At 41.4% G+C, this 26,746-nt stretch overlaps 1 protein-coding gene and 1 long non-coding RNA gene across 5 annotated transcripts in view; one reads left to right on the top strand and one right to left on the bottom strand.

Moving 5' to 3' along the window:
* The window catches only part of LOC122808806 (alpha-2-macroglobulin-like), a 2,637,399-nt gene that overhangs the window by 94,859 nt on the left and 2,515,794 nt on the right, over positions 1-26,746 (bottom strand). For all 4 annotated transcript variants that reach the window (XM_044079865.1, XM_044079862.1, XM_044079863.1 and 1 more), the window contains exon 34: positions 1,194-1,296. In XM_044079865.1, the coding sequence (XP_043935800.1) occupies positions 1,194-1,296 (103 nt within the window). The remainder of the gene's footprint in view (positions 1-1,193; positions 1,297-26,746) is intronic.
* The window catches only part of LOC122808807, a 391,579-nt gene that overhangs the window by 206,360 nt on the left and 158,473 nt on the right, over positions 1-26,746 (top strand). The gene's annotated exons all lie outside the window — the stretch shown is intronic.

Genomic DNA, 26,746 nt, shown 5'->3' with positions numbered 1-26,746 from the left:
ATGTTGACTTTCTTGGTTTCTCCTTGGAAGGTCCAGATATAGCCACATCAAAGGAAGAAGGCAAAAGACCCTTAAGGATAAGCTTAAGGATTGAAGGCGTGACAGATTGCACAATTCTCCTGAAGGTGGAGTGGACCTAAACAGAAAACACACAAGGAGTGCGAGTTAGACATTGCAATCTTCTGAACGCACTTCCACACTTTTTGAACCCAGATGGGCTCTTTTCTTTTTCAGCCATCGGACAAACACAGTCACACCACAACAACAACAACAGCAGTTAAACAAGTTGAAACTTAAACAGGGACAGTCTCTCTCTTTTTTTCTTTTTTTTGTTAGGAAGGACAGAAAGGAAAAGAAGAACAGAAAGAAGTACTAACAATGGTACTAACAACAAAAAATAGGAATATATTGAATGGTAACAAGGAAGAAACAGAGATTGTTGAAAGGTAAGGGAGAAAGCTTAATCAGGAATCTTTAATCTAAAGTCATTTAAGTATTTTAAAGGCAAATAAAAATAAATAATTGTTAAGTTTTGAAATGTACTTATCGCCCAAGCTCGAGATTACAACGAACTACGTCTTTTCGCTGGAAGTGTCAAACGAGATCTGGAGTAATGGAGGTGGTGAATTCTGGGTAAGGGAGAGGCTTGATTGTTTAAGGTTGCCTTGAACTTTTTACAGTGGTCAACTCGGATCCGAAGGATATGTTCCGAGCCCATCAGTCAAGGAAGGAATGAAAATAGACAACATCAGATCACTTGTTATGAGCACCATAATGTAATACAAATCTTAGATACTGAGGAGTGAATCTGACTGATGTAACTCCTTCAGTCACTTATCAAATAAAATTTCCCACTGAAAAGTAGACCGTTTTTGGTGCAGAAACACAAGGGGTATTACTGTCATGATTTAGTCACATAGTTTTCCTGCAGGGCTCCATCTGTAACATTTGTTATCAAATTTCAAACAAATATGAACAGTCAGAAAGCCTCTTTCTGTAATATCTACTGGACCTAGACATGTCATGCAAATAACTATTTATTTATTTAATTTATTACATTTGAAAACTGGGTTAAGTGCACTGGTCCCAAAACCAATAATCTTCATAAAGCAAAATGCAAGCTTTATTATTTATGTTTCAGTTCCTAAAGATAAACAAAATCTGTCTTATTAATAGTGCTTGTTTTTACCCACCTTGCTCATAATAATCATAAATTTGGATTACAGCTGGTTTTAAGTGCTGAACGAGAATGTCTTGTTCCACTGAGAATCTTAGTCTTATAGGATCTTTTGTCACCTGAAACATGAAAAAATTTGTTACATCTTCCATCAAAAGTCCACAAAAAATCAAATAATCAACCTTACATACAGCAATGTACCACACTCTATGGAAAAAAAGAAGTTATGTACTCATCATAACGTTCCATCTGAGTAGGTAAACTTCATTTGTCAGCAACCTGTGGGTTTCGGATCCGATACTGATCCGAGCTGGCAGCATACCAAGCAAAAAGATCCTAGCTCCAAGCTCCTCCACCCTACCCATACTGCACTGCAACCTCCTTCCAATCCTCAGATCGAGTTTGCCACTCCATACATGACACCAACAAACTAACCTGAGACCCCTAAACCAAGGACAAACCTCCAACTCGTGAACTCTGGACATCGAGTTCAGCAAAAAATGCCAAGGTAAGGGGGAAAGAGGGAGGGGCAGTTGCTGACACATGAAGTTTACCTACTCAGATGGAACATTATGGTGAGTACATAACTTCTTTATCTGAAGTAGTTAACTTCATTTGATCAGCAACCTGTGGGACAGAGTCCCCAGCTACCCAAAATCTTGGGAGGCCCTTAAGGAAGGATATTCCGGAGCACTGCAGAGCCAAAAGAAGCCCTTCCTCTAGACACCAAATCCAGTTTATAATGATTAATAAAGGTGTGAGAAGACGCCCAGGTTGCCGCTGAGCAAATGTCATCCAGGGAAAACTCTAGACCAGAATGCTGCAGATGTCACCATAGAATGTGTAGAATGGGCATAAACTCCTACTGGTTCTGGTAAACCAAGCTCTCTGTATGCTTATAGGATACAAAGGGAAATCCACCTAGCAAGAGTCACCTTTGAAACTGGTTTCCCTAAAAAGGGCTTAGCAAAAGAAACAAAAAGTTGATCAGATTTATGAAAGGCTGCCATCCTGTGCAAATTTATTTTTATTTATTATTTTTTTATTTATCATTTGTTGACCGGGAAAGTCTGACTAGGTTCCACAGAGCCTGTTTTCAGCGGAGGCCCGGGGAGAAACGCTTCAAATAAAAACGTAACTGCCTGTGAACATCCAGAAAATGAAGTTTGTATTCCCTTTTGTTCTGAAAATTAGGGAAAAAGACAGGCAAATTAATAGATTGATTAATGTTTGTCTCAGAAGCAACTTTAGCAAGAAAGGATGGATTAGTCCTGAGAGACACCCTGTCCTTATGAAACACAAGATATGGGGGTTTCATACAAAGAGCTTGCAGATCCGACACTCTCCTTGCTGAAGTTATAGCTACCAGAAAAGTCGTCTTCCATGACAAAAATTTTAAGTCAACTGATGCCGAGGGCTCGAAAGGAGGCACAACTAAGGCCTGAAGAACCACCATCAGATCCTACAGTGGGGACGGATTCTTAATAGGAGGTCGCAGAAGAAAAGTGCCTTTCAAAAAGGTCTTACAAATTCTGGCAGCAGTGAGAGAGCCTAAATTGTCCCCTACATGGAAATGAGAAATAGCCACCAGCTGGACTTTCACTGTGGAGGAGCTGGCTCCTTGCTGGAAGATATGAGATCAAAAGTCTAATACCGCTGGGATCGGAGCAGTAAAAGGATCTAGATTTCTCTGTGAAGCCCAAACGGAGAAGCGTCTCCATTTGCTAGAATAAATTTTCCTGGTAGAGGATTTATGTGCTGCAAACAGGATAGATTTAACAGGAGAAGAGATACCAGGAGTCCTAGCAATTAGTGGAACTGCAGCAGCCAAGCTGTGAGCTTCAGGCTGCCCAGATTTGAAGGAAGCATTCCCGAGGGATGACGAATCAGATCCGGAATGGGATCCATGATCCAAGGTGGAGCTATGAGATGAGACCGTAGGCAGGGGAACCAGACTTGACGAGGCCAGAATGGGGCTATAAGGATCAATCTGCTCCCCAACCGGTGAGCTTTCTGTAAGAACTTTATTCATGAGCGGAAGCAGGGGATATGCATAAAGAAGACCGGGTGGCCAAGCATGAACAAGAGCATCTCTGGGGCTTTCCCCCGTCGGGGGGATTAGAGCAAAAAACTCACTGCACTTCGCATTGGAAGGCGATGTGAAGAGATCGCTGCAAGGTTGACCCCACTTGAGGAAGATCTGTTCCACTACACAAGGGTTCAGAGACCACTCATAGGGAGAAAGGATAATTTTGCTCAATTTGTCCGCCAAGATGTTGGACTGACCCGGAATGTGCATTGCTATCAGAAAGCGGTTGGTGGAGATCGCCCATTCCCAGACTCTCATGGCTTCTCGACAAAGGGGATAAGACTTGGTTCACCCCTGTTTGTTGATATACCAGACCACTGACATATTGTCTGACTGGATCGCAATAGTTCCCAGAGGTAGATAAGCATGAAGGGCCTGCAACGCTAAGAGGACCACTCTCATCTCTAGAACATTTATATGCAGAACGGTCTCGTTTTGAGTCCACGTGCCTTGAACAGACCTGCCCGAACAATGCCCCCCCACCCCAGACGGGAGGCGTCCGTGGTCACCGTGACTTGGGGTTGGGGGCAAGAAAGGGATGTCCCTCCTGCAAATTCTGAGATTGGAGCCACCACGTGAGAGAATTTCTGCACACTCTGCTCAGAGGGATCGGAAAATCTAGAGGTTGATTGAGAATCGACCACTGAACTTGCAACGTCCACTGTAAAATTCTCATATGCAGATGAGCACAAGGGATCAGGTTGATAGCTGCTGCCATGGACTGTAAGTCTCTCAGGACTAATTCTGCAGGGGGTGCAGAGGACTGCAGAAGCGCTAACACATGAAGTGTCAGGCTGTGTAGTCTGTCTGAGGTTAAGAATGCCCTGGCCTGACGAGAATCTTTTCTCGCCCCTATGAAGTCTAACACTTGAAGAGGTTGAAGGGAAGACTTCCTCAGATTTATGGTAATCCCTGGCTGAGGTGATATCTGGAGAAAGAAATCTCTGGCTAGTAAGAGTAGATGCTTGGTGGGGGCAGTGAGGAGCCAGTGGTCCAGGTACGGAAAGACCTGAATGCCCTGAAATCTCAGCTGGGCCGCTACAACTGCCATGACTTTGGTGGACACCCTGGGGGCTGTGGTGAGACCAAAGGGATGGACCCTGAATTGATAATGACTGGCCCCTAGCCAAAAGCAGAGGAACCTCCTGGATCGCCTGTCCATCAGAATATGGTAGACGCATCCTTGAGGTCTATCGAGCACAACTAGTCTTCCTCTAGCAGGGAGGGCAGGATGGATTGAAGCGTGACCATCCGGAATGTTTCCTTGGCAATGAACAGGTTCATTGTTGACAGGTCAAGAATTGGCCTTAGGTCCCCAGTCTTTTTTGGCACCAAAAAGAACCTGGAATAGATGCCTGATACGGACTCGTCTGGGGGCACCTGCTGGATGGCTCTTTATTCTAGTAGCTTTTGTATTTCCAAGGCCGCGGTCTCCCTCTGAGTGGGTGGGACGTCCGGGAGGCGCCTTGTGTAAGGGGGCTTGTTTATGAAGAGAATAGAATAGCCTTTGGATATTCTTCAAAGCACCAAGCGATCTGTCATGATGGACTCCCATTGGGCTAGGTGCATCGAAAAGCTCCCCCCCGACTGCCTCCAGAGAGGAGCAGTCGGGTAACCCCCTCAGGGTTGCTGCGTGGGTCGCTCTGAAAAGGGTTCATGTGACCCAAAGTTCTTCGGCCCCCCTCTGCGTCTGGGCCAGCATCCACCTTGTCCCCCTCTGCCTCTGGGGGAGAAAGAGTCCTGAGCGTTCCGGGACTACTGAGTTTTCTGGAACCACAGCTTCTTTTGCCCTCGCTGGTTCCTGGAAAAGGACCTTCGAGGGTTAGAAAAGCAGATCCCAATGGCTGACAGTGTCTTCCCATCTTTCTCACTCTGGACAAGTGTATCGCGGACAATCTTCCCAAACAGGGTGAAACCGTCAAAGGGTGCGTTAGCGAAGGGTGCCTTGAAGGGTTCCGAGAAGTCGCAAAGACGAAGCTAGGAATGATGCCTTGAGGCGATGCCAGACCCGCTAACCCTAGCGGCTCCCTCAGTGGCATGAGAGAGTAAACGCATGGACGTATTGGACACAGACTTGAGAGTAGCCATACGAGCCGAGAAGGTCCGTTTATCCTCGGCCAACATGGACTCTGGGGGAGACAAAACGTACTCTTTCACGAGGTCCCACTGCAGTCGAATTACGTGGGCCAAGTAATTCAGCACCCTTATAGTAAAGGTGGCTGAAGCAAAGGTCTGCTCTCCAAGACGGTCCATAGCCCTGGACTCCTTGTCTGGCAGGGGGTGGACCGAGAAACTTTCTTGGGCCAGTTCCTTTTTTGTGGCCGCCGCCACCACCATGGCATCAACTGGGGAACCTTTGTTCCAAGAAGCTTTATCTGCTGATGGACTCAATATATTTTCGGGCCTTTTGGGTATAGGCTCCACAGTGTCCGGTTCCCTCCAAGCTCTGGTGGTGATAAGGTCCACCAGAGGGTCGGCCGGGGGGACACCCAAGAGGTAGATGGGCCTGTGTCAAGTGCCTCCTGAAATACCAACTCGTCAGAGGAAGGTTTTTGGGTGGACCACCCCCCCAGCGAAGGATTTCCATAATGTCTTCAAAGGAGATGTCTTCGGGGGGGGTGATTTGGGGGAACCTTCCCCTTCCTCCAAGTCGGTATCCACGGGGAGGGAATCAGGGGAGTCCAAGTGCCTCCTTTTACACTGGCGTTTGTGAGGGACCTCCTCAGATGGACTCTCAGGGGAGGGCTCACAAATGGTTTCATGCTCCTCCAAGGGAATTGTCTGGGGTGCAACAGACACAGGCTGTCCCTGGGGGGACTGGATGATGGAAAACAAACCCAGCTGCAAGGGAGCAGGGATGGACCCTGAGGACAGAGTGAGGGGTCTCGATCCTTCAGAGAGAACCCTCTCCAAGACCTCGAATGCCGAGGGAGACCTGGCCTCCCTGAAACTGGTAGCCGAGACCCTCAGATCCGACGAAGGGATCGGAGCCAAAGTTGGAACGGCCGGACCTGAAGGAACGGTATGCCCCGACCACAATGGAGCCAATGACACACTCATCCCCTTGGATCCGACGCCCAACTCTCGGCTCCAAGAGCTCGGATCCGACAGACTCGAGGGCATGGCCGGCGTTGAGGCTGAAGGCACCATCGGTGCTGAACCCCTGACTCCGGGGCTCCTCGGATCCATAGAATCCAATATCTGATGGTGGATCAGAGAAGGAGCTATCGGGGTGAAAAACGGAGCCGAACTCTCCGCACTGGGAGTGGGGGGCCAGCAGTACCCCCATCTGCAGTTGAGTTTGTAGAAACCTTCGCATCATCCGATCCATGTCTGCTTCAGAGATGCTCCAAGTCGATCGGGAGGATGCCACCAACGCCGGCTCGGAGAGCCGACACGAAGATGACCTCGAGGGTGGTCTAGCCTCCTCCTCTGGCTCCGGAGAAAAACGTGGTGAACAGAGCTGAGGAGAGGATGGCCTGGTAACTTTTACTGGAGACAAGATTACTTTAGCGGGAGGGGCCATTGGATCCGACTCGGCCTGTCGCTTGCGGCCCCTCTCTCTATCTTTATCCTTATCCTTGTCCAACTGTCTCTCTGTCTCCCTGTGTTTTTCTTTGACTTTCTTGGGCTCTCTCTCTCTCCCTGTGGTAAGGTGGCAGGATGAGTCCCGGACAGGGGAGAAGGGCCAGAAGGCTGAACAGCCACAGCCGTGGCTGGTGAGGAAGTAGCAGAAGAGGCAGAATTTGATTCTGCGGGTAGAAGACCCACCAGAATTAACTTCTTCCTGCAATCTCACAGGGCTCGGGGGTTGAAGGCCACACAAATCTTGCAGCCAGAAGACAAATGGGCCACCCCCAAGCAAACTACACACAGAGTGTGACCATCGGCTGGTGACAGCTTGTGGCCACACTCTGTGCACTTAGAGAAAGTCTCTTTCTGACTTTCTGACATCTTAGTGAACACACACACACACACACACACACACACACACACACACACACGATGGGCGGGAAGGGGGGCCTATACTAACCGAAAGTTTTCAACTTTCAAGGAAGGAAAAAAAACAATAATTATCGTGGATAACTAATAATTACCTCATAATTATCAAAAGGGGCACATACAGACCAAAGTTTTAGAGAAAAACCCTGACACTTGCCTGGAGCTCAGGAATCCCGTGCTGGCGAAGCCGCGGCAAACGAGATATGGGGATTGGAAGGAGGGTGCAGTGCAGTATGGGTAGGGGGGAGGAGCTTGGAGCTCGGATCTTTTTGCTTGGTATGCTACTGGCTCGGATCCATATCGGATCCAAAACCCACAGGTTGCTGATCAAATGAAGTCAACTACTTCAGATCAATGCTTATATGTCCATAAGTTAGGAAGGAATTATATGTCTGTGCCACATAGTAAACTACTCTTACAAATGCCAGCTCTGTCTGTTGCAAATATTTTACAGTGGTGTAAAACTGCTTTAATAATGATACTGCTTACATGGTCAGGGAGTATGCACTGTTTTTTACAAGTTATAACATTAGTCCACTGACCATACCTCTCAACATCCTAGATGAAGAAATCTGGACAAAGCCATAAAAATGGAGAAACAAAGGCCCAAAAATAGGGACAATTTTTAAATACTGCTCTTACAAACTTAGAATTAATAGAATAACAAGTTTTGGATTGGCATGGATTTTCTGAAAGGTATGAAGTATGACATTCAAATGTATGTCATTATTTTCTGACTTCAGTTCTCAATGATTTGCAAATAGTTTGCCAGAAAATCAAAATTTTATGAGGAACAGACTAAAATATGAGGCAAAAATCTGGACATTCTGCAAAATCTGGACAGTTAAGAGGCATGCCACTGACTGGTGTTTTTGATTGGATAAATGGAATCTTGTTACAGGTGGTGAAGCACAATTAGAGGCACACAAAAAAGAACTGACCTTGATGTCATCACCAGATAAGCAGAAAGTCCATTAAAATAAAAATGAAAAAATACTTCTGCACTGCTAAAGGCCTGTAACATCAAATCTTCCATCATACATTCCTCTAAAACATCTTTTAATGTTAATAAAGCATTATTGTGACAAAGGAAGACACGCACTACAAGTACTGCTGTATTCAACCTGTTAAAGTGTGAATGGCATGAAGAACAAGTGAAATTAAATCTCCTTTAAAAGTTATCCTATGCAAAATACTTGTTTAAGAAAGGTATGGTAATTCCATGGCATAATATGGACAATTACTGATTGAATAGTGGTGGTAGAGTATTTACCACCTCTGGTGAAACTGGGCTTCCTGCTCATGGAACCACACCAATAGTTGTCATATTGTACATGTTTTCCAGTTTCATATAGCATGCATGGATAGAGATACACACACGAGTGTGCACATGCATACATATAAATATGCACATTTATATATATATAATTTCCCTTAAGAGCACACAAAGACAACAGTAGGTCTTGGGCTGGTTTCTCCCTCTTTCTCCAGATCCCCAGTAGGACTCTCCTCTGGCACAGCTACAGGGTTGAGATGTCAGCTGAGTGGTCAAGCCAACACCTCCAGCACCCTCTCTGTCCAACCAGTGCTTTGTGTCCCTGCCCAAATAGCTGATACACACACACACACACACACACACACACACAATTTGAGATTTGATTTACATACAAACACACACACACACACACACACACACACACACACACACACACACACACACACACACACACACACACACACACACACACACACGCACACATCTGGGAAAGGCTGGCACAGGTTTACTAGCTATGCCCCCTTCTGCCCAGACTATAAGGTAGTTTCCACTGCCACCAACCCATACTTATCAGCTACTATAAGGCCCTTACAAAGGATGTCCAATCCTACTATGTAATGTTAATATTATCCAAATGGCAGTCTGACCAAGACTTGCAAGGCTATTGGAGTGGCCTATACAGTGTCACCAAATACATATGCAAGTACTCTAAGAGCTTAAATATGTCTCAGAAATATCAGCCACAAAAATAGGTTTAAATATATTTAATAACAAATAAAAGAACAAGACAATACTAAGTAGATCAACACAGTAACTTTAGAGTTCAAAATCACAGGAAATATTTTAAACCAGCATTGCAGGACAATCTCAAATAAATATAGAAAACATCTAAACTAATCCTTACTATATTCCTATCTATAGCTAAAAGAGATACTACGCCCTAAATCTTACTTACAAGTGCAGACGTGATGATGAGTGGATGCGCTTGCTAGGTCCAAGGCAAAATACAAAATGTGCAGTCTCTTTCTGAGACAGTTCTTAAATGAATATCAGATATTACTACGGGGTTAGCTTAGATGACATCACTTTTTGTCACCTAACTTAAGTTCCCAAGCTAAACCAGAAACTAAAAGAATTTAACATCTCTGTTTTAAAAATACCTATCTCTCAGATGTTTGCTCAGAACTTGGAAGTCATAAAGCAACAAAACACTTTACATTTTAAACCTAGTAATTACTTCTCTACAAGACAATACAAAAAAATTCTAGCTCTAGACATTGTGTCTGCTACACAGAAACTGAGAGATAACTTCTCTTGTTTATGGCCCAGCTATAAAGTAACTTAACCTTAACTATTCTTAAGTTTTGCAAGTTAACCCTTTTAAGTAATAGTTTCCACTGTTAAAACATACATTTGCACAGGTATATAGTTTATATACATTTCTGTTCTACGTCAGCAGGGTATGCTGTGGTTACATCTTAGCTCAATTCATAACATACAGTTCTGTATAAACCATATCAATATTCACAAATGACATAGAATTATTTACAAAATTCCAGATGGATGGCCTGACAGTGTCTCTCACACACACACACATATATATATATATATATATATATATATATATATATATATATATATATATATATATATATATATATATATATCTATATATATATATATATATATATGTATATACATATAGAGAGAGTGAGAAAGAGAGAGAGAGATTTATAAAAACATATATACATATACATAGAACAATCCACACACACACACACACACACACACACACACACACACACACACACACACACACACCTGTGTGTGTGCGTGTGTGTGTGTGGGGGGGGGGGGGGGGGAGTGTGTGTGTGTGTGTGGGTGTGTGCACCTGTCGCCCCTGGGATTCTGGATACTGGCTAAGGCTCTTACCACCCCTATAGTGCCTTTTTAGGCAAGGTTCAAATGACAAATTCACCAACCTAATAGGAACAGGCAAGCAAAAACTGAGGGTAATGCTACTCAATACTAGAAGTCTAAATCTCCAAATGCACTCACTTGAGGCACTCCTTAAAATGGAGAACATCGATATCTGTGCAGTGACTGAGACCTAGTTCAAGGCTCTAGAGAGCATCCTTGCATTACCAGGCTATAACTCATACCACACTTTTCGGCCATCTAACCTGTACCAGAACACCAAAGGTGGAGGTGTGTCCATATTCATTAAGGATATCCACACCTCCAGGCTAGTTGCGCAGCATAATGCATCCAAGGTTATTCAAGTGCAACTAACTCTGGGCAAAACTGCAATCCAAAGTGTACCTTCCCTGAAAAGCACGATAGCTGTATAAGACAGAAAGTGCTAGGGGTGGTTTCATTTTGTGGTTATGGATACAAATGACCTAGATGAATGTTTACTGCAAGCAAGCTGTTACAAACTGTCGTGTACGTTTGTTAACTGTGAATGTTCAGTTATTTCACTGGAATCTTGGGAAATAAAAGCCCAGCAGTCAATTAATTCAAAATTCAAATGTTTCTCTGTATTTCTTGTCTGGAGCATCTTTTGGAACCACTATGTACTGTCTTTCTGAATATGTTAGTTAGCAAACATACATTTCTGAAGAGACTATTTGACACCTAACAAGTGACTGGATTGGTGATATCATGAACATATGTAAATTGACAAATGAGGAACAGAGATATCCTAGTTTGTATAACAGAGGTTGGATTATTTTACCCTGCCATACCATGCCAGTAGTGCAGTACTGTGGAATTACTTTGGGGTGAAGAGGCAGAGCAACTGTAAATTGTATGTTAGGATTAGTAGCAATTAACTTTTTTTTGGTGGGAGGGATGCAGTGACTAACTAATATGTGACTTCACAGAAGGGAAGTAAATTATTTATTAAAAATTACAAGCTGATTTATGCAGTGGTGACATGTCAGTACTGTCTAGTTATGTAATCTCCTTAGTTGCACAACAGGTAAATGAAAGGATGAGAGGCTCAAACAGTGGGCTGTATGAAACTTCTCATTATTAGTTAACAGCTACAATCCTTTGCACTAACTGACAACTTGTGAAGTTTTACACTAAATGAATAGTTGACAACAGGATGAATGCAGCCATTTCAGTTCCATGACTGCATAGCACATTAGTCTGTACAAGCCGAAGTCTTAAGTTTTGTGTTTAATTATGATCGCCAGATCTACTCTTGTACTGAATCATCGGAGCAGCAGGTATTATAGTTTGCTGTATTTTCACTGTGACATTATTTTATGAATTTGTAAACTTTGTAGAAGTATGAATTGAAGTCTTTAAGCATTCAGTACTCTTCCCCAAAGCCTATGTCCCTATGCCTCTCCATACTACTGTACGTTCTCTCCTTTGAGTTTGTACTTACCTTTCACAAATTATTACTGCAGACTTCCAGCAACATATGTTCTGTCTTTGCTTTCTGGTGTTTACATCCATTATTCCATTTGGTAATAGTGACCCCTAATTTCAAAGTGACTGTAAAGTTGAACACACTGAACAGAAGGACCTTGTAAAGGGTTACAAATATTTTCACTGATAGTGTTTGGTTACTACCACTGAAACTATGGTCTATTTGTTCCCATTGGGTTGTAATTAGTGTCCTCGGTTTATTTTACATAATTCTATTTGTGGTAGTGTTTTCTAATGCTCTCCCCCCAAAAATTGTACTGTTGTTTTTCGTTCCAAAGAAAGATCATTTGATTTTGGACATCCCCTCTGCCTTTTAGATAGATCTTCAGGTTCAATTTTTAATGGGGGTAATTTTTTTGCTACTAAAATTCTAGCCCAGCTGTAGGTGGACTTTTCTATTTGATAGAAGCCTTCAGAAGTTTCAGATGGATGAGCAGTTCAGAAGCATAAAATGGAGGTGCTGTTATAGCTATTTTTTTGCCATAAGCTCATTCAATTCTTTGAGGCGGGCCTCATTTGAGAAATGTAATACAGGTCTCCTCACTGGAAAGGACCATTAAGGTTAGTTCTTTGAGGGCACAAACTAGGTAGGGAGGTTGGCATAATGGTTACGGTGTTTATCTCGCAGACAAAAGGTACAGGGTGTGATTGTCACCTTGGATAGACTTAAAATAGCCCACAAGGCAGCCAGCCTAGTGTTTACCTATGAAACCCTGTCAATATGACACATTTTGTTTTGTTAACACTAGTGCAATACAATGGGTGAGGTGAATAAAGGTCCAAAAATAGTCACAAATTGTATTGCTTTTATAAAGTTAGAAAGTTGCTTGAAGGATAGGCTTTCTGTTAGCATACATTTTCTGAAGGATACGAAGGCTAAATCTCAAATGTCTGCCATTATTTAATAACTTCAACCCAACTGTCTTGTGAGAAAACTATTTTTTATGTAGAAAAGACCAAAACTCTGAGGCAAAAATCTGTATATTCTGTAAAAATTTCCAAACAGTCGAGTGGTACGAGAGTCTGCCAATATTTAAGGAGGGACAGCACGGAAATACAAGGAAAATCAGGCATATTTCCATTTCTTTATTTTTGCAGAACATTTATTTTATTCTTATTTATTTTATTTAACATTTATTTACCGAAAAGTCCGACTTGGACTAAAGCCAATTTTCAGTGCAAGCCTGGGGAGAAACAGTCTAGCCGCATTTCTTTGTAACATACATACCTGATTCTTCTTGCATTTTGCTCTGCCCTCCATAGCATGTTCCATTAGAAGAGTCTGGCTGCTCAATGGCACTTTAATGAATGGACTTTTTTCTGTTGGTGTATATACTCTATTTACAATGGGAACGCTAGTTGGGCTGTCCAATCAGTGTGCACATTTTTGAATAACAATGACCTGTCGTATAATTTACATTCTCTTATTTTTGTCATCTCATGTTAATAGTACTAATATTTTAAAATGTGTCCCTGATTATTTTGTTTTTGTTCTTGATTCTGGAGATAAGTGGTTGAAAGCTACGGGATTGAGGTTGGCTGGATGAAAGCAACAAAAACAAATCACTCAGGTGGAATCCTAACCTTAACAGGATATATAACAAATATAAAAAAGTCATGGACGAAGTTAGAAACAGCAACTCTCATAATGACAAGAGCTCACCAAATGAACTAAACAGGAACCTAAGAAGACTAAATAAATGTAACAGGGCCAATTACATGGTCAAGACAGCCTCTCACGCTAAAGAAAACGATAAGACCTTCTACAGCTATTTCTTAAACCCTAAAGGTAACACACAGCAGTGTGACAAACTGGTGGCAAATAATACCACCTTCACAGAGCAGGGTGACATTGTGAATCTGCTGGCTGACAAAGTCACCTCTAACTTCACTCCCCACTCTCCCCCTGCCTCCCCCGGTGAAATCCCTACCAGCATAAATCCCTCTTAACTATTAGCAGAAAGCATGTCATGGCAGAACTTGCTAAGGCCAAAAACACTGCCTCAATGGTCCCTGACAGTATCCTGGGTTGCCTCCTAAACAGCTTGAAACATGACCTATCAGGACTACTTGAGACACTTTTTAACTACAGCCTCAAAACAGGCTATTTTCCACATGAATAGGGGACTGCAATGGTTATCCCTCTTCACAAGAATACAGACCCATTAATCTGACTAGTCTAATATTTAAAGTCATGGAATGAATTATCATGGAAATGATCAACAAAGACATTAGCGACCTACAGACACCTGAACCCATCCCAGCCTGGTTTTGTCAAAGGAAAGACATGCCTTCTTAACTTGGTAGATTTCTTTGGGAGGGTCCCCAAGGCAATGGATCAAGGGAAAATGGTACATACTGCCTATGTAGACCTGGCTAAGGTGTTCAGTATTCTACCTCACTCAGGTATTATTGATAAACTCACCAAACTAGGCATAAATCCCTACATAGTTTCCTGGATTGCTAGATGGCTCACAGATAAGATCCAAGAAGTTAGGATTGTTGTGACTACCTCTATAAAGAGACTGGTCACCAGTGCAGTACCTCAGGGCTCAGTGCTGGGCCCACTCCTGTTTGGGATCTACTTCTCGGAGGTCAATGTAAATGTCAAGGACTTGCAGATTACTGCAAATTGGGAGCTATAATAGATTCCCTCCAGACAGGAATGTCCTGCAAGAGGATCTAACATAGACAAATGACTGATGCCAAAGCCAAGGATTAAAACTCAATGCCAAGAAATGCATTAGAGTGCCTTTTGGGAAAAAGACCTCTAACTTAATTTCTCCATCAATAAGACACTCCTAAGAGTTGACCAAGTAGTTAGGGATCTGGGAACAAATATAAACAGTAATCTGGCCTTTGACCAACACATAGCCAAGGTAGTAAGAAAATCATTCTATGTCACCCAACTTATAAGTTTGGGTGTAGCATGCATATCCAAGGAAGTTATAGTATGACTTTACTCAGCCTTTACTGGACCCATCATTGAGGACAATGCTCCCTTCCAAATGTAATTGACTAGGCATATGCAACAGTCGGAATGCCCACATAGGTTGCAAACCACTCCAGGGTATTAACACAACTTGTCCTATACAAATGGCCTTAATGTCCCATCTCTATGCTCAGTCGCCTACAGATTACTGAAAGGCAAGCTATGCCTGGTTTATAAGGCATCCTCAGATCCAGGCCTGATGGACCTTTTTGCACATCTGCAAAATGAACATCACCAGAAACACTAGATCTACGGATTTAAACTTTGCTTGCAACATAAATAGAAAATTCTGGCAAGACAGACATGTATTTCAAAGGATCCTCATGCTCTGGAATATGCTCCCCATGCATGTGACACAGAGTCCCTCCCTACCCTTATTCAAATGTAACCCTGACCACTGGATTGGAAATTGAAAATTCACCCCCAGTCTGCCCGCATGTCTCTGACAGGGAGAGGCCAACAGTAAATATTACCTTTTTTTTTTTTTTTTTTTTTCAAAATCTAACAGTAAATATTACCTAACTAATACAACCCCCTACTAAACTTTTACCATCCTACTAGCTAACATGCCCCTCCAAATAGACGCCTCTGTTATATGGGGACACAATTGGGTTGGATTGTGTGGCTAGGCTTGTAAAAGCCCTGGTGACTGTTAGCCTAGTATATACCTTGTTTGCTCTGTTTTAAGCAGTCATTACTATCTGGCTTGGCAGGACTAGTGTGCATTTATTTACTTATTTATTTACCATTTGTTTACCAGGAGAATCTGACTGGGACACAGCACATTTTCAGTGGAGACCCAGGGAGAAACACTCCAGACATGTGTTTGGAATGTAGGAGGAAACCCTTGTGAAAACAGGGTGGACATGCAGACTCCACACAGAAGGCTCCCCAGCTAAGAATCAAATAGGAGAACCTCTTGCTGTGAGGTAACAATGCTAACTGCTGCATCACTACATCACTGCATCACCCTGTTTGTCACATTTATTGGGTGAGGAAGAAACAACCCAATCAACATCAATAAACTCAAAAGCCGCCCTGTTTATTAAGATGGACTGACACTTGATATGCAATGATAGTGTAGGTATAATTGCTGGGGCTGTCTGTGGAGGAAAATGATAAGCTGCCTGTTGTTTGCTTATTACTCTGGTTTTGCAGATTTAAGTGAACCAACTTGGAATATTTAATGTGTGGCAACTGTTTATTTTAAACAAAGGTGAAACTCATTATCGTGGCAAGGTGAATATCCTCTTTTATTGGAATCTGACATCGGAATTATACATAGACATGGCTATAACTGCTTGATTGGGGTTGCCTAAATGAAAGTAGCATCCTTGTGTCACTTGCTCACTGTACAGTAATTTCTCAAAGGGATTAAACAGAATACTCAGACCTTCAGAGCTTCGGGGGGGAGGGGGTATACATACACAAACACCAAAGCTGTTAAGTGGATTTTGACAAGGGCTTAGCTCTAGCCTCTACCTCACATCCCATCTAGTCTACAATTAGCTCTGTTCACTGCCAGCAGTCATGCACAGAACTGCCAAGAAATATGGTGTTCATGTAAATATACAAAAATACAAGAAAATACACAGCAACAAACTCTTGTCAAGCAGAACTAATTTAAATGAATGACCACCATCAACTAAAAGCAGCAAACCAGGTTTCCATCTGAAAAATGGAGCTTCTTCTCTGCACATATCACAAAATGTCATCCACTTTAAACAATGAGAGGTGGGAAAAGGGTCATCATCATCATCATACTGGAAGTTTAAAGGGCTAACCATCACAGAGAAACATAGCCACTATATTGCTGCAAAAATATCAAAATATGAATCAAACTGATCCTAAATCAAATAGTACTTCTGAAACAAATACAAAAACTAAATAAATAAATTAATAATAATAAGAAAAGAAAATCCTAGTACCTACCTATGAACCTATATATATATATATATATATATATATATATATATATATATATATCTATATATATATGTGTGTGTATATGTATATGTATGTATGTATATATATATATATATATATATATATATATGGGTTACCTTTACTTCATCGAACGGCCATAACATCGAAACCCCGGCCACAACATCGAAACCCACAGCATCGACACGGCAGAGCATCGAAACCTGGAGAGCCGACGTTCCCCATACGGTAAGTAACCATTTGGCTATCCAAAACTCTGAATTTACCATTTAAACAAACACACAGATGTGGGGGGCTACACCCCCCACACCCCCCTTACTTAATATTTCAACTCCGAAAACGCACAATCGCGGGGGTACTGGGCAAAGTTCAGGTTGATGGCCAAACGGTTACTTACCATGTGGAGAACTTGAAATAAAATGTATACTTAAGGGGTGAAGTGCCTCCAAAACAAAGTTATAAGTCCAGTAGAAAAAAGAAATTAGAAGCACACCACGACAATCGATGCCAACTTAAAAAGCTGAAGTATCCTTTATTTGTAGAAAGTAAGCGCTTTCACGCCTCACAGGGCGCTTCTTCAGACTTTAATGAAAATAAAAAGTAAAAAACTCCCTTATATCTCTACTTAACTCTTTATTAAGCCAATGAAATCTCTGAATGTCAATTAGCTAATTAATTCTAATTAATTCTAATTTTCAGCATTTAATTTCTTGTCTTTAGAGAGATCTTTATAAAGACAGTTGTTGACTGATAGAATTGTCTAATAAAACTGGCAGTCTACTGTGAGTTTCTAAAAATAATAATAAAATATTAATAAAATATATTCATACACATGATGTACCTATCATAAACAGACATACATAAAAAATTCATATAGAAACATAAAAATATAAAAATACATAAACATATAAATATGAAAATGTAAAAAATACATACATATACATATCCATATCTGTATACTTATATGTGACTCAATCTATACCTCGATGTTATGTATAAATATATAAGTGTGTAAAAGTATATGTATATATATATATGAATAAGTATGTATAAAAAATATATATGTAAAAATATATATATATGATGCATAAAAAAAAATATATATATATATATATATATATATATAAGTATATATGAATATATATGTGGACGTATGAAATAAATTTAATATATGATGGAAATGTGTGTGAATGTAAATATAAAAGGGAATGTAAAAACGTATATAAAAAAGTAAGTATATGCTAATGTATGTATGTGAGAATCGCATGAATGTGTATGTGAGAGTATGTGGTAAAAATCAGTATGAATTAAGTGCAATATGTGTACTTGAATGAGAGAAGCTAGTTTATGCATGTGAAGAACTGTATGGAAAGAGCAGTGTTGTTAATGTCTCAATGGTCTACCTTTCAAAAAGGGTTTTAAAGAAACTCTGTCATTGAGAACATGTCTAATATCAGCTTGTAGTCTGATTATCCATTTGTTCTCTTCTTTTTCAGTAAAGTTACTTGTGTTTCCTAGCCTTGTGGTGGTATGTATCAGTTCTAAAACCATGAACTTAAATTTATGTGTGGTATCATTATAAATCACATGTTTGGCTAGGGCATTGGTCTCATTCTCTTTGCTTATGGCATATAAATGTTCCCTAATTCTCTCTCTTAATGTTCTATTTGTTTTACCAACATAATACATATTGCATTTCTAACAAACACCTAAATAAACAACATTTCTGGAAGCACAACTAGCATAGAAATCAAACTCATAACATACTTGTGTGTCAGGATGTATGAAAGTATTTCTATTATATATATATTGACACTGGTTACAATTGTAACAAGGAAAAGTTCCCTTTTTTACTGAAAGTATTCTAGTCTGTTTGTGCTCATAACATAGTAGTCTCTTCAAGGACCTAGTGTTCTTATAACTGAAGCTCGGATGTTGACCTACTATCTTACTAATCTCTTCATCTAAAGTCAAAATTCCCCAGTTCTTTCTAATAACATCTGTTATCATTCTATTACAGTTAGTATAAGGAATATTAACTATTTATCCAATTTTGTTATTTCTTTTCTGATGAACTACCATATTATTATTCTATTGTTCAGCACCTTCTATATATGGATGTCCTTTACCTGTTCGATCCACATAATTTAGATTCTCTAAATCTTTTTTATTATAACCCCTGTCTGATAAATCCTTTTCTGTGTCTAATAAGGCTTTTTCAAAAATTTCCTGTTTACTAGTTAACCTTGAGCATCTCAATGCCTGGTTTTTTACCACGTTTTTATATATATGTGGGGGATGCATACTGGTTCTGTGTAAGAAGGCATTTCTTCGACAGGATTTCCTATAGATAGATGTATGTATCTTATCTCTATCTTTTGAAATCAACACATCTAGAAACTCTATAGAATCTTTTGAGCAGTTACTAGTTAATGTTAAAAAGCTGGTGGTGCCATTTATATAGGTAATAAAATCACTGAGTGATTCATAGTCTCCTCGCCAAATCAAAAATAGGTCATCCACAAATCTCTTATAAAGTCTAATATATTTAGAAAAAACAGTATGTTGTAGGAATGTATGTATGCTCCCAGTAAGCAAGTACTAAATTTGCATATGAGTTGGCGCATGGGGTACCCATTGCCACTCCTGTTGTTTGCAAAAAATACTTATCAGCAAATATGAAAACATTATTATTCAAAATTATTTCCAATAACATTATAATCTTAATTACCTCATCCCTTGTTATATCTTTCTGAAATAGGTACAACCTTAAATATTCTAGACCTACATCATTGGGTATACATGTAAATAGAGACTTTACATCCAGGGTTACTAGATAATCTGTTTCCATCAAGAGCCCATCATTATTTAATGTAGTTAGTGCTTCTAAAAACTGTTGCGTGTCCCTAAGAATAGATGTATTGATGTATGTATAGATATATGATGTATGTATAGATGATCGAGAAGAATGTACATCACTGGATGTTGTGAGTCATCTCTATGGACATTTTTATGTATATATTTTTTGTAAAGAGAAACTGAATTATTTTTAAGCACATAGAGTATTTTGTTTGATTAGTTTTGAGTTTTTAGATAGTTACACAGAAAGATTTATAAACATTTTATATTATGTTGTTATTGTTTATACATTTAGCAGTTTACAATGAATTTATATTGATATAGGGTATAAGAAATAGTTTTTGTTCTTTTATATGATGTATATATATATATATATATATATATATATATATATATATATATATATATATATTTTTTTTTTTATTATATGACACTGGCACTTTATGAGAAGGGAAACTTCATTTGTAATTTCTAATTGACAACATATACAGATTGGCCAGGCTGTTAATGAGTGTAGATTCAAAAGTCAACGTTTGATTCCTTTGATCAACAGTCTGAAGAAGCATTTGTTATAAATGTGAAAGCGCTAACTGTTATTACGAGATCTGATCGCTTCTATTTTTTATATCTGGAGTATATTAAACGGTTTACTTTTATTTGCCATGGTGTGTCTCAATAGGAATTATTTCAGAGATACATTGTTTTGCCGTTTTGGGACACTTCATCCTTGCAAGTGGTGTTTTCTGTTTTTTACTTGATCTATAGATATATATATATATATATATATATATATATATATATATATATATATATATATATATATATATATATAAATACACACACACACACACACACACATACACACACACACACACACACACACAGACTTTCTATCCGAAGGCTTCTGTATTCATTATCCACAATTTATTATGATATATATACTACAATATCGACATCTAGTGGTCAAAAGTGGTATATATCTACAATCAAGTCAAAAAAATATATAAATAAAGGCAAGTTAAATAAATTAATTCAAGCTTACTTCATATATCATCCCCAAATTAAGCATCCGTCTTCTTTCTTTATTATTTAGTAGATGCTATTTGTTACGTTTACTGGGTGAGGAAGAAACAGCCCAATCAATGCCAATAAAACCACAAGCAGTCCCTGGATATCGTGCCTTGTGTCTTAACCAGTGCAGCGATCCCAAGATACATATGGGTCTACTGCAAATGGTCAAATTCCCACAATCACGAACTTCATATGGCCGACCCCATATGATCGAGTTTGTGAAAGCTCAACCGGACTGCATGGAGATCTGCATACAGAGGGTAACGGGAATATTTCCCATTACTGCACTGTAGTGCGATCTCGGAGTTGCGCCTCACAGCAAGAGGTTCTCCCGTTCGATCCTCAGCTGGGGTGCCTTCTGTGCGGAGTCTGCATGTCCTCCCTGTGGTCGCGTGGGTTTCCTCCGGGTGCTCCAGTTTCCTTCCACATCCCAAAGACATGTTGTAGGTGGATTGGACACTCTAAATTGGCCCTAGGTGTGTGTGCATGTGTGTGCCTTCTGTGGAAGGTTGGGCGCCAGGCTGGCAACTCGACACCATAAAAAATCCATTGCCAATCATGAGCGGACAGGTGATCTGCTGTGGCGACCCCTAACCGGGAAAAGCCGAAAGAAGAAGAAGTGCGATCTTGGAGTTGGTATATTTATGTAGGGGGTGTGGGGGGTGCAGGGAGCCTTGCCCCCCTGCAAAATACTGATTTTATCAGTATTTCTTTTGTTTTTTATTCTGGTTCAGAAAACCGGCTTTCGTGATAATGCACTTTCGCGGTAGTGAAGTTTTGCTCTTATGGGTGTCAATGTTGCTTGTTCGAGATTTTGGGATTTCAAGCAAGCAACATAGACTCATATACAATATATATGCAGTCCAAGGTAAATAAGCCATTCAGTGCTACATATGATAAATTCCCTGATATCAAAAATCTTATGAGTATTCTTTGATGTAAAGGTCTCGGACTTTACAATACAGGTAAAAAATAAGAAGTTATGTACTCACCATAACGTCCCATGTTTGTTGTCCATCTCGCTTTTATTCTTGCTGGTTTGGTTCAGAACCGAGCATCAGTTCCGACTTGGCCTACTACAAAAACTCGAGGGCACGAGGCTATCTCCTATCCCATGATGCAATGGGAAAAATACCCAGATCTTGTTTGCATCCAAAAACCTATTTTACCTTGTTCCTAACAAGTACATATATATAAATAAATATACCATCAGAAAAACTAGATGAAGCAAGGAGGAACTCAAGGACTCCAAATTCAGCATCTATACCATATGTCACATATGTACATATATATAAACATCCACCCAATCCTCCAGGAGCGAAGGAGGGTGGGAAGCAAGTATAAAAGTGAGATGGACAACAAACATGGAACGTTATGGTGAGTACATAACTTCTTAATGTTATGTTGTTCTATCTCGCCTTAAATCTTGCTGGTTGGCACCTTCATCCCTGGGTGGCTCCAGAGAATAGAAACTTCAGAAGAGTGGACGCAAAGGAAGACCTGTTCCGGGAGGCCATGTCTACTTTGTAATGAGTAATAAAGGTATGAGGTCTCGCCCATGTGGCAGCTGCACAAATGGAATCCATTGGAAGCTTGGCTTGAAAGGAAGAGGATGTTGCAACAGCCCTTGTAGAGTGGCCTCTTATTTTGCCCAGTAATTGTCTGCCATTATTACTGTATGAAAAGGAAATACAATCTGTAAGCCATTTTGACAGAGTTACTTTGGAAACAGGCAATCCCTTTTTCATGTCAGAAAAGGAAACAAAAATCTGATCTGATTTCCTGAAGTCTTTTGCCCTGTTCAAATAAAAACGTAATTGTCTATGAACATCTAACTGATGTAAACTATATTTTGCCTTGTTGCTATAGTTGGGAAACAACAGTGGCAATTCAACAAATTGATTCAAGTTGTTTTCTGAACAGACCTTTGGTAAAAAGGAGGGATTTGTTCTTAAGGATACTCTGTCTTTATGGAACACCATATAAGGAGGGAGTACAGAGAGTGCTTGGAGTTCCAAGACCCATCTGGCAGAGGTAATGGCTACCAAGAAAAGGGTTTTCCATGATAACAATTTTATATCACAAGATGATGCAGGTTCAAAGGGTGTTAGGCTCAAGATAGTTAGAGCAAAATTCAAGTCCCAAGGACCTGGAGTTTCTCTGATTGGGGGTCTTAGTAGAAAGGTACCTTTCAAAAAGGCTTTGCATAGCTTGTGGGACATGATAGACACCCCATCTCCCCTATGTGAAAATTAGATATGGCTGCAAGTTGTGCCCTGATGGAAGCAGCTGCTGCACCTTCTTCAAAGAGACTGGAGAGAAAATCTAGAATTGCTGCGATATGAGCTGTAAAGGGATCTATATTGTATTTAGCCTCCTAATATGAAAACCTTTTCCATTTGCTGGAATACAGTTTCCCAATAGATGGCTTGTGTGAGGAAATCAAGATATGTTTGATAGCAGGGGAAAAAATCATAACACCTGGCTATGTGTGGAATTGGAACAGCCAAGCTGTCAATTTTAGGGTCTGGATTGATGGATAGAATGCTCCCAACAAGTGGGTCAGAAGGTCTGCAACTGAGTCCAGAATCCACGGTTCCTCCAGAATATGGGCGCGGAGAAAGGGAAACCAAATTTGACGAGCGCAGTATGGTGCAATGAGTATCATGGTACGTCTCAACGTATTGGCTTTCTGAAGTACTTTGGGTATCAAGGGGAAGGGTGGGAAGGGATAAAGAAGTCCCGGAGGCCAATTGTGAATGAGTGCATCCCTCGGCGACTTCCCCGGAGGGGGAATGAGGGCAAAGTAGCTGCTGCACTTGGCATTCATGGATGTGGCAAAGAGGTCGCAGCAAGGCTGGCCCCATTTTAGGAAGATCTCTTCCGCAACTTCTTGTTTTATGGACCACTTGTGAGGCAAAAGAATCGCTCTGCTTAGTTTGTCTGCTATCACGTTGGATTTTCCCAGGATGTGCATTGCTATCAGAAAATGTTGAGAAAAGACAGACAGCCCATTGCCATACCTGTTGTGCCTGTCGACATAGGGGGTACAATTTGGTTCCTCCCTGTTTATGTACCACACTACTGACATGTCGTCTGTTTGAATCACAATCATTCCTATTGGGAGAGAGTCCTGAAATACTCGCAACACATAGAAAACCGCTCTCATCTCTAGGACACTGATATGTAGGTGGTTCTTGTGCTCTTGCCATAAACCTTGGACAGTCTTTCCCAGATAATGCCCCCCCACCTGATCTGGGACGTGTCCATGGTTACTACAGCCATTGGTTGTGGGAATACAAACCGTCAGCCTAAGAATAAATGGTTCGTTTGAAGCCACCAAAGAAGATCCTTCATGCATGTATCTGTAATTATCTGGTGTGATGGTGGTAAATCTTGCATGGACCATTGGGCAAAGAGTAACCACTGGAGGACTCTTATGTGCAGACGTGCTAGAGGTACTACAAGAATCACCGCTGCCATGGTCCCCAGAACCTGTAAAACAAGTCTCAAGACCTTTCATCTTGATATCAAGTTCTTGATTTGATGGTGTAGGGACTGAATTCTTTCTAGTGTGAGTTTTGCCACCATCTCTTTTGAATTCAGTTCTGCGCCTAGAAAGGTAATACGTTGTGAGGGCAACAAGGCAGATTTTTTGAAATTTATTGCAATGCCTAGTCTTGAGCAAAGAAGTATGGTTTCATCCCTCGTTTGCAAAAGTAGATGCTTGGTGTTGGCAGTTAGGAGCCAGTCGTCTAGGTATGGAAGCACATGGAATCCTAGATGTCTCAAGTGAGCCATAACCACTGACATGCATTTGGTGAACACTCTGGGGGTTGTAGTAAGACCAAAGGGCAGGCCTCGAAATTGGTAATGACTGGCTCCCAGCTGAAAGCGTAAGTGTCTCCTGGATCACCTGTCCATTTTTATGTGGTAGTATGCAACCTGGAGATCTATCGAGCACATCCAATCATCTTTCCCCAGAAAAGGGAATATAGACTGCAGTGTCACCATCCGGAACTTTGATTTTTTTTACAGACCTGTTCAATCTGCTGAGATCCAAAGTGGGTCTCCAATCCCCTGCCTTTTTTGGAACTAAAAAGAACCTTGAGTAAGTTCCGGATCCAATCTGGTCTGCGGGGACCTTTTGGATGACTCTTTTTTTTTCCAGCAATTTGTGTATTTTTTGATGTTGCACAGTGTAACTGAGCGGGTGGGATATCTGGAAAAGGCTGATTTATGGGAGGGGTGATGGAAAAGGGTATGTAATAGCCTTTGGATATTATTGTTTGTACCCATTTGTCTTGAGTGATTTCTAGCCAGGCATTTGGGTACAGTGACAAGCATCCCCCGACTTGCTTTCAGAGATGGACAGTTGGGCCTCCTTTCAGGAAAGCTGGAAGGGCCTACCAGAGAAAGTATCTCTGTCGCCCTTTTTCTGCAGACCCCCTCTGCCACGAGGTCTGCATCTTCCATTGCCACTTCCTCCTCTGCCCCTGGGAGAAGTGTTACCATGTGTGTCGGAAAAACCTTTTTGGGACTTGAAAAACCATATTTTTCCACCTCTCTGACTTTTGGGATAAGGTCTAGTGGGAATGGAAAAATGGACTCATATGGCAGACAAGGTTTCCCCTTCTTGTTCACACCTGGTCAAGGTCTCTTTCACCTTAGGCTTGAAAAGAGACGAGCCATCAAAAGGGGCATTGGTGAAGGAGGACTTGAAGGGTTCGGCAAAGTTGCATAACTGCATCCAGGAATGCCTCCTTAAGGATATTCCTGTACCTGCAGCCCTACTTGCTCCATCAGCAGTGTATGAGATCAGTCGCTTGGAGGAGTTGACCACTGAGTTGAGGGATAAAGAGCTGAGAGGAAACCTTATCTGTAATCCCCAAATCTACAGTACCCTGAAGAGTATCTCCAAGCTCTTTTAGGAGATCTCTTTGAAGTCTCGTGAAGTGGATCAGGTAATTCAGCGACCGCAGTGTAAAGGCCACTGAAGAAAAGGTACACTTTCCATATCTGTCCATAGTCTGGGACTCCTTGTTTGGAGGCTGGACAGAAGAGGAGGTTTCTGACAACTCCTTCTTAGTGGCTGCCGTCACCACCATCACATCTACAGGGACATCTTTAGATAAGAATTCTTTCTCTGATGGAGCCGTAATGATCTTATTGGCCTCCTCAGAACAGGTTCCATTGTATCTGGAGAAGTCCAAGCCTTACAGGATATCACATTCATTAGTTGGTCATGGGGGGAGACACCCAGGAGGTGGAAGGGCGAGACCTAAAAGCCTCCAGGTATACCGACTCATCCTCTGAAGGGTTGGTGGACTTCCAGCCACCCTTCTGTTGAAGGATCTCAAAGATGTCAGCAAAGGAGACATCCTCAGAGAGTACCTTGGGGACCCTTCAAACTCATCCAGGTCGGTATCTGAAGTGAGAGACTCAGGGGAGTCTATGTACTGCCTCTTGCACAATCTCTTTCAAGGGACTTCCTCAGAGGGGTAGTCTGGTGAAATTTCGGAAGAGATGATGCCATCCGAAGGGGCTTCCTTAGGGTTCTAGGTCTCTTTGCTTGAGGGAGGAGGTGATGATGAGACCAACACAGGCGCCTGGGAGGGAAGAGAACCTGGGCCAGAAAGTGGAGCTATCTGAAGGGCCAGCACTCTCTCCATCAGCTCAAAAGCCCCCTTGCCCCACTCCGAAGGGTTCCTCCACTCCGAAGAGGGGGAGGACTGGCTGCAATGCAGAGCGGGTGGCTCCGAAGCAGATGTTGGAGTCGAGCTCAACTTAGCCAAAGCACCGAGGGCTAGATTCGGATTGGACAACTGTCTGTGTGGACTCCCCCCCCCCCCCCCCGGGTCCGACCGGTGGAGTGTCTGCTCCTAGACTCCT

Source organism: Protopterus annectens, chromosome 8.part0 (genome assembly GCF_019279795.1).
Source record: "Protopterus annectens isolate FY-2018-M chromosome 8.part0, PAN1.0, whole genome shotgun sequence".
NCBI classification, from domain to species: Eukaryota; Metazoa; Chordata; order Ceratodontiformes; family Protopteridae; genus Protopterus; species Protopterus annectens.
Note: the sequence above shows the minus strand (reverse complement) of the source record. Positions and strands in the feature narration are given on the sequence as shown.